The sequence below is a fragment of the Natator depressus genome, chromosome 27 (genome assembly GCF_965152275.1).
Source record: "Natator depressus isolate rNatDep1 chromosome 27, rNatDep2.hap1, whole genome shotgun sequence".
NCBI classification, from domain to species: domain Eukaryota; kingdom Metazoa; phylum Chordata; order Testudines; family Cheloniidae; genus Natator; species Natator depressus.
The window spans coordinates 10697032-10710731 of NC_134260.1; the positions used below are offsets into that span (position 1 = coordinate 10697032).

At 55.8% G+C, this 13700-nt stretch overlaps 1 protein-coding gene across 1 annotated transcript in view; it reads left to right on the forward strand.

Annotated features, from left to right (window-relative positions):
• Positions 1-8268, forward strand: part of SKAP1 (src kinase associated phosphoprotein 1) — a 228607-nt gene extending 220339 nt beyond the window's left edge. The window contains exons 12-13 of the mRNA XM_074940661.1: positions 6910-7019; positions 7935-8268. Of these exons, the coding sequence (XP_074796762.1) occupies positions 6910-7011 (102 nt within the window). The 3' untranslated portion in view covers positions 7012-7019; positions 7935-8268. The remainder of the gene's footprint in view (positions 1-6909; positions 7020-7934) is intronic.
• The last annotated feature ends 5432 nt before the right edge of the window (positions 8269-13700 follow it).

A 13700-nucleotide genomic window follows, 5' to 3' on the forward strand; every position in this document is an offset into this window, starting at 1 on the left:
CCCGAGCCAGCCCCTGCAACCAGCTGCCCCCCACCTGATATGGAAGTGATGGGTGTAAAAAAAAGTAATAATAATAAAAAAAATGTCGACTGTCTCACATTTAGTCTCTCTTCTGCTGTACACTGTGCACGCATTATGTAGATAAACCTCAGCTCCCCCCCAGGCATGGGGATCATTCAAGTTTTACAAAACAGGGGAAACTGAGGCACGTAACACTGTGCCGTAGCTGGGAGTGGAACCCAGGCGTCCTGACTCTCAGCTATAACCACCCGACCCTGCTTCCTCTCAGCACCTGGGATGGTACCCGAGAGCCCTGACTCCCAGTCCCCGGTGCTTTTCCCGGCTCTAGGAGGACGTTCTCTGCCAAAGGGCTCAGTCCTGCGGTCGCAGGCGGAACCCACTGCGGATTGGGCCCGCAGGCCAGCCGAACAAAAGCCGTGCCTGAATGAGAGCGGCTGGGCAGGAGATTAATAAAAACAATTCTTCGGAAATGATTTTCCTCCATTCCAGCCTGTTTGGTTCTAAACAGTCTCACTAATCACCTTCACTTTTTCCAAGGGGCATGGAAAGACTGTCCCTGGAAATTATTTTGAAATAAAAAATAGCCCAAGCAACACCCTGTCTCTCCCCCTCCTCCACCCATACCCCTGTTCTTCAGGGGGGGGCCCCCCCAACCCAGTGCACTTTAGATGAACCTGTGATATTGTAGCAATGGCCCTTGAAGTGCAGTGGGGAGGTGATTTAGGAGAATATTAAAGGCGATGTGGAGATTCGAAGGCGTCTCTCTCAGGGAGAGCTGGAGAAATACGCAGCACAGATGGGCTGAGCAGATTAAACATTTCCGTCACATTGTTTCCAAATTGTGCTGCTGTGCCTGAGGGTTGGTACTGCGGTCAAAGCGCGGCAGAATGGTGCAAAGCTGTGAGCTGCGTGCTTTATGGAATAAATATTAATACTGCAGTTTCACATGATCTCACAATCCCATCATCTTGGAAATGGGGCAGCCGGGGTGGTCTCCAAATTCAGCACTCCCCCCCCCTTCCTTTTTCCTCTTGCAAATGAAGGTACCTCTCCCGCCCTCTTCTTTAGCATGCACCCCCTGCCTCAATTACAGAGCTGCTTTGCAAGTCTTTCCTGCAGCTGTCTGTCTGTCTGATCTAGCTGGGTTCCTACACGGTACCTCGTGTCGTGCTATCCATGGGCCTCCTAAAATAGCCCTCGCTTGCCGATCCGGAGTGCGTCTGCACCTGTGTAAATGCAGAGTAGCTCCTTTGCCTTCCATGGAGTCGCTCTGGATTGACACCACTGTAACTGGGAGCAGAGTTTTAACCTGGCAGACGACACCCCCTGCGGCTTGCATACGCAGCGAGACCACGGGCCCATCTGATTCACAGTTAGGCAGTGTCCTTGGGCCTTGTGCACCCATCTCTATCTCTGGGCCAAATTCATCTGTGGTGCAAGTCCAGGGCCCGGGCCAGGGATGAACTGAGCTTATTGTCGCAGGCCATCGAAATGGAGGGCATTGCACAGATGATTTTTTTAAGTTCCCTGCAAAATCCTGACCTCCTCCTGCAGGCAAAGCTCCCGGGGGCGGGGGGGGGGCGCAGTCATGGGGAGTAAGCATGTTCTTGCACATCACAGACCTGGGCAGTGGCCAATCCCTTCCTAAATTCTTCTGGTGCTGTCCAGCATGAACTGGGCTAAGCCCATTCACCCCAAATGGCAGCTTTGCCCAAGTGGGGATCGCAGCGTTTCATTTGACGCCCTTCCTTGCTACCTCCCGTATTTCCTACGCTCCGACCGGCCATCACTTTGCTTTTCCCATCCGCGTGTGTTCTTGGGCCTGTCCACCTCCCGCCTGCAGGAATCCATTTAACAAGTTCCTGGCAAGAGCAAATAAATAATGGTTGCGGGGGGGGGGGGTGTCAAATTTAATCATTCATTTTTATTGTGCTTTATCTGAAGAAAGGTTGAATAATAAACAAGAAGGGGGGGGGAGGAGAAAAGGATGGTTTGCTGGGCGCCAAAGTAATGGGGAAGCCGCCTCCCGGTTTAGCACAGCGCCGAGCCTTTGACCAGTCCCCTCTTCCTCTGAGGAGATATCCGATAAAAGTCCCCCATGCTGGGAAAACATAAGTGAGCGCTTTCTAAATAAACAGTGTCTCTGAGCAGTTACTGGGCATCTTCCGCTGGCTTCAAGTTTTGAATTCCCTGAGGGGGGAAGGTAAATTTTAAATTTCAGAGCTAGCTTCTGCTCCGAGCCAGTTTTCTAGATAAACAGATATATAGCTGACCTGGTATAAAACTCCCTGTGTCAGCTGACCCTCTAATAGCACAAGGCATGCCTCACCTATGAATTAGGATCCTCCATTTGACTAACAATAATGTATGACACACACACACGCTGATAATGGGGCCGAGCAATCATAAACCGATAAGTCCCTGATTGATTGGCTTTTCCTTGGGCATCCATCAAAGCGTCATTGATCTTCTGTGCGAAGGGGGGCTGATTGATTGTGTTCCTGAAGGAGGCACGGGTTGTTTACGAGGCCGGGCAGAAAGCGCGTGGATGTCGGCCGGGGCCAGAGGCCGGGGTGAGGAGTAAATATTGCCGGCTCCACTTTCGGTAGAAGGAAAGGAAAGGAAACGCTCGTATTTCGGGGACGGCGGGGGGACGCTCACTCTGGAGGAGCAGATGCTGTCTTTGCAGCCATGTTAATATCGTGTTAGCGTTCTCCCGACGACCCTAGGAGGGGAGCCGCCCAAAGATGCAGCCCCAGTTTCAGGGTCCAAGCAACGGGCTCGTGGCTAAAAGCACCGGCCTGAGAGGCAGGAGATGAAGGGTACCGTTCCCTGCCTGTCAAAGAGGGACAACAGCTCTGCCATTCTCCAGCAACTCTTTCTCGCTACGTATCCATGCGGCACCCAGCACCACGGAGCCGGCCTCTCGCCATACAAATAAGAAGTTCTCCTTCCACGCCGGAAGCAGAAGATCCCTCCAGGTGTGGGACCGGATGTGTGGGGAAGCCCCTGGCTCAATGAATCTGGGGGATTCATTTGCCTCTTGCCCCCCCGGTTCTGGGGCCCTGTAGGGTGGGGCTGGGGACTCATTAGCACTAGACCGGGAATTAAATTAACATCGGAGGCTGGGAAACCCCAACACGTCTTCGCCTGAACTTTCAAAGGCCAAGGCCAGCTCCTTAGCTGCCATCGGTCGCCGTAGCCCCATTGAAGTCAACAAGGCTACGCCGATTTACAGCTGCTGAGAATCTGGCCCAGCCATCTCATCTGTGCCCAGGACAGGGATGGTCATTCCAGGTCATGGCTGAGCTGCCTTGCAAGAGATCACACAAATAGGAAGCAGCGGGGGTGGCTGGAAATTAAAATGCGGCAATCATGTAGCAGGGGGGCTCCAATCACTTTTTTCCAGGCTTATGAGGAGCAACCTGCTGCTTCCCTCCCCCGACACCTACTGGCAGGGCATTTGCAGCCCCATGGAGGGATTCAAGGCCCTGTGACCGACGGATCGCTAAGGAGGGCCGTGATGTTCGCGCGGCCATAAATGGCAACAGGGAAACCACCGGAGGCTGATTCAAGCTGTGAAATATCCCGTGCTGGTGGCCGTCGCACGTTTTCGGTTATAGAATTGGCTGTTCCTTTTACAGGGGGAAGGGGGGCGTTTGTTCTCCCCTTGCTGATGGAGATTAGCAGCATCAATCCTTTTACGGCCCAGCGCGCAAACCTGCCGGCTGCCGGTTATTGGAACGAGCGTCTGTTTCGGGGAGCTCGTCACCGCCGGTCGCGGGCAGGAAATGCAGAGAGCGCCGGGGCCAGTGGAGTGGGCCATCCTCCTGGGAGCGGATCTCTGAGTTTGAGGGAGGAGGTCTCAGGGCTGAGAGCAGAACTGGGGCCCCCTGGCGCGTCGAACAGGTGGTTTTTGTTACCTGTGTGCACCGAGCGTCGTCCTGCAAGGGGTTGGTGGCAGTGTCTCCTCTTGCCCTGGGATGAATCAGGAGGGACGTGTAAATCAGCGGGGTTAAACTGGTGCGAGTATGAGGAGGATTGGGGCGAGGAGGGGGAGGATGTTGACTCCCTGGCTTGTAAAGCAACCTGGACTCAGTTGCTGACTGGCCGTGTCACTTCCTCGTCCGTTGCCTCAGTGGCCGCACCTGTACAATGGGGCTACATGAGGCTATGCAAAGTGCCTGGAGATCCTCCAGCCAGGTGCACAGTGGTGTTGAACCGCAGGTGTGTGTCGCCTTGCAGGGAGTGTGTGTGTCAGACCCCATCTCAGCAGGTCCAGGTGCCTGTTCACCACCTCCTCAAAGCAACGAACGTCCAGATAATTGTCTCAGCTAAGTTCTTCCCCCTCCTCCCCCCGCCGAATCTGTGCAAGCACAGAGCACACAGGCCCTGCTGGAAGTTGATTAGGTAGATTCCAGGGAAACAGTCCTCCATCGCTCTCCTCCCTTGCCCCAGAAAAACCCAGCTGCTCAGCACCCCCTAAATCCAGGCGTCAGCATCTTAGTAAATTAGCACCTCCAGACGAGAGCAGGGTTCACTCGGTGCCGGGCTTTGGCTTGCTGTGCCAGTGCACTCCTCGTTTTAATAGTTTAATAAAAATTAGCATAATTAACAAACATCTGTATGATCCAGAGTGGTGCAATTTGGCACTTGGAAACGAGGACTTAAACATTATTGCTGGGAGTTTAATGTTGTTTTAATTCTTTTTGGCACTGTGCAGTGGAATAAACGTTTGGTGCCGATAGTTCTCGACTGGCTCTCATTTGCATTTTCCTCCCTTTGATTATGAGCAATTGCAAGCTCCCCGGCAATTCATCAAAGCAGAAATTATTTTAAAATACCTCGTGGTGTCTGGGCTGAGGCGTAGCTGCGGTGGGCAGAGGAGGGATGGGGCGGGGAGGGTTGGATTGCTCCATTCATGCTTTGGACGGCTCTCTGACCAACCGCCCACCCCTTCCAGCCAAAGGTCTCCTGGGTGGGTTAGTTTCCTCCTGCTGCGAGTGCAGATCCCGTTCATTTCCACACTAAGGCAGCTGATCATCCAAAGCTTTTTTTGCTCCTCTTTTGCCGCAGGATTTTCCTTCCTGTTTTGAGAGGGTTGCAATGCGGCCGGGGAGGGTCTTTCATCGCTCTGGAACCTGGCAGGTCTGCTTGGCTCAAAGGTTCTGCAGCGTCTGCTGCCACACGGCACCCTGGTGAGCACATCGCTTGCGGAAATCAGCCACCCTGCCAGGTGTTTGCTCCTGTCTCGCACTCGCAGCTGGGAAGCTGGTTAGCCTGCGGTTGGGGAGGCCGGACTCTGGCTCCACTGAGAGCATCATCTGGCAGTCCTCCCGTAGGAGGGCTGGGTTCTATCTCTCACCGTCTCTAACTTATTGTGTGCCCCTACCCCCAACCATGGCCTGCCTGTGCCTCAGTTTCCCCATCTGTAAAAATAGAGACGTAATTCATGCTGTGCAGAGGATCAGCACCTGGGCTCTAAGCCTCCGTGCCACAGCACCCAAGCCAACCGCTAGCCAAAGGGTTTAGGAGGAAACGTCCCATGTGAAAATTCATCCCACATGGAAACAACCCGCTGCAGAATTTGCTGCACCTGCCTCTGAAACAGCTGGGGCTGGTGGCTGTCGGTGAAAGCATACCGGGCGAGCTGGGCCATGGGTGAGATCCTCTGCGTCTATGCACTGCTTAAATCCTGCCTACGTCCTGAAAAGAGGACTTAAGTGGAATTTCGGGGGTGCCTAGAACTTGTGCTCAGAGGCCCTGACTTTCTGATTTGCCGGGGGGCGGGGGGGTAGTTTGACCCCTGCTCCACCCCAGGCCCCACCCTCACTCCACCCCTAACCCGCAAGGCCCCACCCCCGCCTCTTCCCACCCCATTCTGCCCCCTCCCCTGAGCGCGCCCTGCCCTCACTCCGCCCCCCTCCCTCCTGCACACCGCTGAACAGATGATCCTCAGTGGGCGGGAGGTGCAGGGGGGAGGGGGAGGAGCTGATCAGCGGGGCACCCACGGAGTCCGTGCCTATGCTTGGGCTGCCCCTCTATGCAAGGTTGAGCGTCACCCTCCTGTTTGCAAAGTGCTGTGAGATGCTTGCCTGGAGAGCCCTACCTCACTCTATGGTATTATTCGTCTCTTCTTGATGTATTTCATGCTTCAGGGCTCCAGCCAGTCACCTGTCGGGGTCAGGAAGGATTTCCTCCCTCCCCATCTATTTTTTGGGGGGGAACGGAGGGGTGGTTCTGTCTCCTTCCTCTGAAGCATCACAGATTGCCCACAGCTGAATGTGGGACACTGGAGGGGGGGGCGGGGCTCTGGGTTGGCGCCGAGCGTTCCCTCTCTCAGGTGCTTGGCTGGTGGGTCTTGCTTGGATGCTCAGGGTCGAACTGATCACCATAGGTGGGGCTGGGAAAGAGTTTTCCCCCAGGTCAGATTGGTAGGGATCTTGGGGGGGAGGGGAGGGTTGCCTTCCTCTGTAGCATATGGGTGTGGGTCACTTGCCAGGATTATCTGGGCGCATCTCACTAATCGGTGCCCTACCAACGGTGGCCCCTCGGTCTCTCCTGTTCTCTGCCTGTGGCACGCGAGAGTTTAGGCTCCTGAGGACTTTTAATACTTTGGTCTAATTCTGGTTGCTGGCCTTAGTCAGTGATACCTGTATAAATTAGGCTGTAAAGGATTTGCCTAAGGAGTCTGTGGCAGTCAGGAGTGGAACCCAGGCTGTCTGCCTAGTGATTTAACGGTAACCCCCATCCTCTCTAAGATCCTAGAATCGTAGGGCTGGAAGGGACCTCGAGACGTCTTCTGGTCCAGTCCGCTGCACTCCAGGCAGGACTAAGTCATCTCGTCCAGGATGTCCAAGATGGGCCTTTCTTGCTTTGTTTTCTCAGGAGTACAACATGTATGGCTGGTGGATCGGCGAACTGAACAGCGAGGTGGGAATCGTCCCAAAGGAATACCTCACAGCCGCCTACGAACTGGAGGAAAGATGATCCTACAAGTAAGAGGCATGCTGCTTTGTGATTTAACTCTTCTCACTTCTTCAGAGATCGCTCCCTCACCCTGGCCCTCGCTGATAACAAAACTGTCTTGCCAGGAGGTCTGAGATGTCTGTCCAGAGGCTGGGGCTGGGACAGTCCTGGGGTATATTTTTAATCTTTTGTGAAGATCGACATGGAGAAACCTGGGAGGATTTTGCCTTTGGCTCCATCTTCTGGTCTTCACCTTACACTGGAGCTAAAGAGGCAGGAAAACCATCCTGGAGATTCAAAGACCTGGTAGCGTGGGGTGGGAGGAATTAGCCGTTGACGTTCAAGGAGTGAGGGCGGCCGGTTCAAGCCCAGGACTGGGGAATCAAGGATTCTGCATTCCACTCCCAGCTTTTCTGTGACCGTGGGCAGGTGTCTGAAGTGAGTCCAGCTGTGACCATGAGCCAGGGGCTTTGCAATGGAAATGTCCCTGACTTTTGTCAAGTGCTTTGAGATCCCTGGATGAAGCACAGAAAAGGGTTGTTACCTTCGGGTCGGATGGAGCCAACAGCAACTCAGAAGATTTTGTTCCCAGAAAACATTGTCTCTTGGTGGTAGTCATAATAGTACTTAGCAGAGCATTGGCTACAGATCACTTTTCACACAAAGATCTCAAAGCCCTGTAGAGAGGTGGGGAAACTGAGGCACGGAGCTGGGCGATCACACTCCGAGTTAGCAGCAGAGCTGGGAGTAGAACCCAGGAGTCCTGACTCCCAATCACCTGCGCTAACCAGTGGCCCACACCGCCTCTTGCTGAATCAACTGGTGTCACCTCATCCCATGCTGTGAGTCGCTGTGCGTGCATCACGCAGCTTGCTTGTGCCATGGTCACACCCTTTTTCATCTTCTCCTTGCCAATATTCACTCCTGTATCTCTTTCCTCCTAGACCCCCTGGTGCCTCTCTCCCCGTCATACTGGACAGCAGCCCCCAGCTCGGCGTCCTCTCCCCTGCTGCCCCTCGGGCACCTATGGAAACCTTCTCCACCTCCACGTGAAGAGACTCATGTCCCAGCACCCACGTCGCTGCTGATGTTTCACAGAGCCCCCCGTTTGCCCCTGTGCCCGTTACCAAGCTAATGTGCCCTCCCACTCCAGATTCCATATGATCGGCCTCATTTCCCACTTGATTCTGAATGACATTTGTACGTGGCTCTTACCCCAGCTGGCGAGACGCCTGAGCAGTCGGCCAACGCGGGGGCCAGTTTTGTTTTCTTTTGTGAGCCGGGGGTGGGGGAAGACCCAAAATAAAGAGATTCTCTTTTCGTTCTCACAGTTTCTGGCAGCGTCTCAGCTTCTCTGTAGACTCAGTCCCTGGCTCGCGCTGTGGCTGGATTCGGCGATCAGGGAGGAGAGACGGGCGTGTGCCAGGAGAGGACACGACACTGGAACTGGCCTTCCCTCTCCGGCCCTGGTAGACCCCAGTGCAGTAAACCAATTCTGCCCGTGACCAGCCTCTTCCGATAGGAGCTCCATCAGCTCCTGTGTGGGGCTGGGAGGACAGGTTCTCTGTGCTTCCCCTGTCTCTGGGGATCAACAGAGAACTTCATACTCCAGGACGGTCCAGCCCAGAAGTCGGATGGGTTGGCACCTTTCCATCAATGTGGGGCAGGGGGGAGGAAAGAGAGAGGCTGTGTCCCCCGTGTGCCACTAGGTGGTAGTAGCTAACTGTTGGCCGCAGCATCGGGCCAAAGGGAAAAAAGCCATCAGCCTTCCTAAAATTACCTCCCACATCATAGCACATGGCCGGTGTGTTGATTCTCCCGAGCCAGCTACCATTGCTGGCGGGACTGGCCCTTTTAAGTGCAGTCTTGTCTGTATTCAGCCCACCGCTTACGTGGGTGCTCGGACTTAAGCAGGTGTTTTAAGGGCCTTCCCGATTCAGGGGCTCAGTTTCTCCAGGAGAGGCTCCGCGAGTTGGCTACACACCTTTGAGGACTGGGGCTAAGTAGAGAGAGAGCCACGCTGCGACTCGGTGGTGGATTGCCAGTGCCCTCAAAAGCGCAGGGAGGAGGGCTGGATTGGGGACAGCTGGTTCTCATTTGTCTCTAACTCCTTTGGCGTTTCAAGGCCTCTGCTTCCAGCCCTTGCTGCTGGCAGGTAGCAGGCTGAGCTCGTTGCCCTCCCTGGCTGCACGGAGGGAAGGATTTCCCCGCTGCTGGAAGGGGCTGGGGGTAAACCTGCCCCCTGCCACCGTGTGAAACGTTGCCAGCTCATAGCAAAGCACCTGGAAGCCTTTCCCGCCCACCTGCTGTTGGACGCGGAGCAGGGAAGAGCCTTGACAGCTCTAATTAGTTTTGCTTCTCCACTGGCAATGATGCCAAGATGGCTCACCTGCGAGCGATGCACGGCCGCATCGTGGGGGGAGGGAAGCAGCCGCGGCTGGGCAAGAGGAAGGGACTCGGAGCTGTCAGATGTCCCCCCACCCCTCATTCCCGGCTGGGCTCCATGTAGCTCATGGTGCAGATGGCAGCTTTTGCAACGTGGAAGGCCAAACACCGCTCCTGCTGCAATGTGCAAGGCCAAACACCAGCCCCTTTGTAAGCTGGAGGTGTGATCTGTGCCCTGCCTCCCGTCGTTGGCCCGGGCAGCCCGCCAGGTCTCCCGCCAGCCCTCGGCTCAGACACGCAGGGGAGAGGGATGCGTTTGTGGCTCAAACCCAGGAGAGCTGGGTCTGGAGTAACTCCCCAGCTGCTGCATGGTCCTGTTGGACTCGGCAAAGCTGGGAATGAGCGATGGATAAGAGGGGGGGCTAGTGATCAGCAGTAGCTAGAAAGAGTCCAAAAACCGGCAGCCAACTCGAGAAATGGCTTAGTCGGAGGCTACTGGGGCTGAAATGCTCCGAGCGAGTTAGCAGGAGCAGGTGTAAAGGCTGGCAGAGTGGGGCTCTGTAGGCAAGGGCCTGTGAGCCCAGAGCCCTGGGTTCTGTTCCTTGCTCTACCAAGACACACTGTGTCCTTGGCCAAGTTACTTAAGCCCAGATCAAAGGTATTTAGGAACCTATCTCCTGTTGGAATCAATGGGAGTTAGGCCCCTTTGAGGATGTGGATCTCTCGGGTTCCTGGCTATAAGGTGAGCATTCCTGCCTTGCGCAGAGGTTGGTGGGTCTTTTTTTTTTTTTTTTTGAGACCACCCAGAGGTTCCTTGCCATTGACTGATCTCTCCTGGGTTGTTTGCAACGCACTTTGGGCTCCTTCGCAGCAAACGCAGGGCGAAGACCCTCTCGGGAGACGCTAACGTGCTCTCTCCACCGTGGAAAGGGCGGGAGGAGACAGCGGGGGGACACTGAGCCAGGCTTTAGCATCCACATGTTCCTGATCACCCGCGCTATGATCCCCTGGAAACTACGCGCCCTTCAGAGACCAGGTAGATGTGGGGCCACGGCCAGCTGGGGGTTGAGATCCGGGGGGTGCATGGGGCTGTTTCCGAGCCGGGCCCTGTCTCAGAGCCCAGTGCAAGGACAGAGGGCAGGTGGCTCAACCGTCCCTACTTCAGTCCCCAGCAATGCGTAAGGCAGCCCTGCCGGCTTCCCTAACTTATGCCATTGCGAGCGCGTCAGGACAGGGACCCGCTTTTTGTTCGGTGTCTGTGCAGCACCTAGCGTCCTGCTGCATGTCTGGGGCCGGTAGATGCTACAGTAATGTAAATAATATTAATATGGGTCCTTATGGCAGCTGGGGTGCGGGAATGCCCCTGCCACGCCCCCCTCCTGCTCCTGGGAAGATGGAGCTGCACCCAAGTGGTTAAGGTGATTGGAAGGATTGGCCTTAAGGCACCGGCTGGCCTGTCCTCATCCCGTGATATTTAGATTTTTGCAGTAAACAGCGGGTGATCTCCCATCCTGTCCATACAGCCAGTTTTCTGCTCCTGTGTCAGGGGGAGCATAGCCAAGCTGGGAAAGACCTGGTGGGAAAAGCCCAGCCCACTGCGAGGCAAAGAGCTAGTCGCTCACTGGAGGGTGCGATGGAGGATGAATTTGTCGCTGCACCTGAATTTGGAGTTGGGGATTTGTTGTCTGGGCAGAGAGCCACATTGCACCAAAGCGCCATGCCCGGGAGGCAGAGCCCACTCCGGCCCTGCCTAGGCCAGAAATCTGGGCAGCTTTCTTCGGTCTTTTAGCAGCTCAAGGAGGCCAGGGCTAGGGCTGGGCTAGGGAAAGAGGCACCTGGCCGGGTTATTACCAGGACTGGAGCTCATCCCTCTGCTGGGATCCGATTGTAATTACAGTAATTTTCTAAGCGTACTCTGCACAATGAGTGTTTAATCAGGGCCTGACTGCCTGCATCTCCCAGCTCTCATCACTCACTGGGAGGGCTCTTAAAGAGACAGTTCCCCCCCCCACCCCCACCCCTTCAGCCGGTTGAACAGCTGTCCTGTAATTGGTAGACATATTTGAGCCTCCTGGCATGCAGCAGGGTGCAGCGATTCTGCTGCAGTGCTGGCCTCTCTCCCCGCTGGCAGGAGTCTGCATGATGCTCTAACGGGGAGGCTGCAGCGCGGCAGGGCCCCAGAGGCTGGGAGGGGTGCAGGGGGTGGGGGAATCGGGCCTGCTGGTGGCAGCCAGGTGAGCTGATGCTTGGCTTGGTAGCTGGTTTCCTTTGAAAAACACCCACCCTAGCCTCTGCCGCTGGAGGCTGAGAAGACATGGGCCTGGGTCTGTCGGCAGTCCAGAACAGTCACTCTGAGGAAGGTGTGCACAGCCTCATTCAGCTCAGTGGGGTGTTGACTCTGAAGCCTAAGGGTAACTACTTTACATTTTGGTTCACGCTTTCACTGCTGATCCAAGCAAACACGTGGGCAGAGCTGGGCCTGTGGGTTGAGCAGGAGTGGCTATCGCTCCTCCCATCCCCTGCAGTGGGGTTATGAGAGGGCACCTGCCCCATGGATTCTGATTCCAGCGGTGACACATCCGCTAAGCAGCTGGGGGCAGCAGAAGGCCTAACTCAGCCCTGCCCACAGTGAAGGGGGGGCTCTGAGGGGCAGGGGTTGGCCCTGAACGCTGGGTGCTTCCCACTCACTGGAGAGCAGGGAGAGAGACCTCTTCTCTTATATTACAAGAGACCTTTGTTGAGGGCGAGGGGGACTTTATCCGCTGTGCATTCCGGGTATCTGCTGTCTGGAGACAGGGGGACGGGAGGCCCTGCGCCCTCCATCTCCAGCTAGGGTGACCAGACAGCCAGTGTGAAAATTGGGACGGGGGTTAGGGGTTAATAGGACGCTATATAAGAAAAAGACCCACAAAACAGGACTGTCCCTATAAACTTGGGACATCTGGTCACCCTATCTCCAGCAGTGGGCAGGATGGGAGCCAGCAACGTTCTCAGCGCTCAGTCCCGGGGCTGGTGATTCCTCTGTACAGCAGGGGGTTGGCGTGAGGCAGCAGCAGCTTCCCAGGGGGCAGGTTCAACGCCATCATCGGAGCAGGCAGGTGGCTTAGCACGGTGGAGGTAGCTGGCTCCGGCCTGTCATTCCGATCAGTCAGTGCCAGGCGCCGGGGGCTCCTCCCTCTCTCAATTTGAGCTGGCTGGGTGGTACGTGTGCTACAATTTGTTTGCACAGACTTGAGAGACAGCCAGGCCTCCTTCAGGGAGCTGGAAAGGATGAGCCTGGATTGCTTCCAGCGCTTGGATTGCTTCCAGGCAGAGAGGCTGGGGTGATGCCAGGCTTTGTGGGGAGAGGGGAGTCATCTCGAGAAGGCCTCAGCCACATGGGCAAGAGAGAGGTTACCTTGAGCCGCTCTGCGTGCCGGTCACATACCTGGCAGGCAGCAAGCAGGGACTAGGGCTTGGGATCCAGGAAGGAAGCCCGTTCGCTCCCAGCACAGCGCCTGCCTGCAGCCCGTCTCAGCTGGCCGGTTCCCCGTGAATCCACAGCTGCCCTGGCTGCCTGTCGCTTACTGGGTCTGCGGTGGGCACAGGCCGTGCCTTCACCCACCCCAGCTTCCATGCCACTGGCAGCAGCAGCAAAATTAGTTTCCCTGTTAAAGAGACAGGCTCGTGCCACGAGGAACTCTGACTGGAGGAGAGGGCTAGGAGAGCTGGGGTCTAAATGATCCTCCCACAGCAGCTGACCAGCATTCAATACCTATACAAGCCCTTCCCCGGTGAAAGGGAACAGAGCCTGCACCTCCCCGTGATCAGAGTCGCGTCTCCCAGCATACCAAGCAGCGTTCTGGAGCAAGACTGGAGCCCAGCTGCTGCCGCGGAAAACATCTCAGTGTTATAATGCCCCCCCCCCCTTTGACACCCCAGCCCCTTTCATCACTGTCGAGCCCCAGTGCTCTCGACTTAGCCTGACACCTGCACTCAGCCGGAGTCCGTTCTGGTTTGGTCAGGCCCAGCCGACAGTAGAGGGATTTTGTTCCCACCCTCCTTGGAAAAGTCAACAGATTTTGCGTCCGGATTGATGGGTTTTCATGACACTTGCAGCACCTCTAGAAATAATTTTGCTGCCCCTGAGATGCAGCCAGCTCTGGGGGTGGCACTGTTTAAGCAGCAGCCAGGACTAACCCCCCAGAGAGCTTGCTCAGGTGGCTTCCCCCCTTCCCCAGGGTCATTTTGTAGAGTTTCAGCCAGCGGTTGCCTAGGTTTGTGCCAGACGGTAGGTGTCAAAGGTAGGGGAAGCTGGGGCTCTTAGCTGCAGACCCCAGGGCACC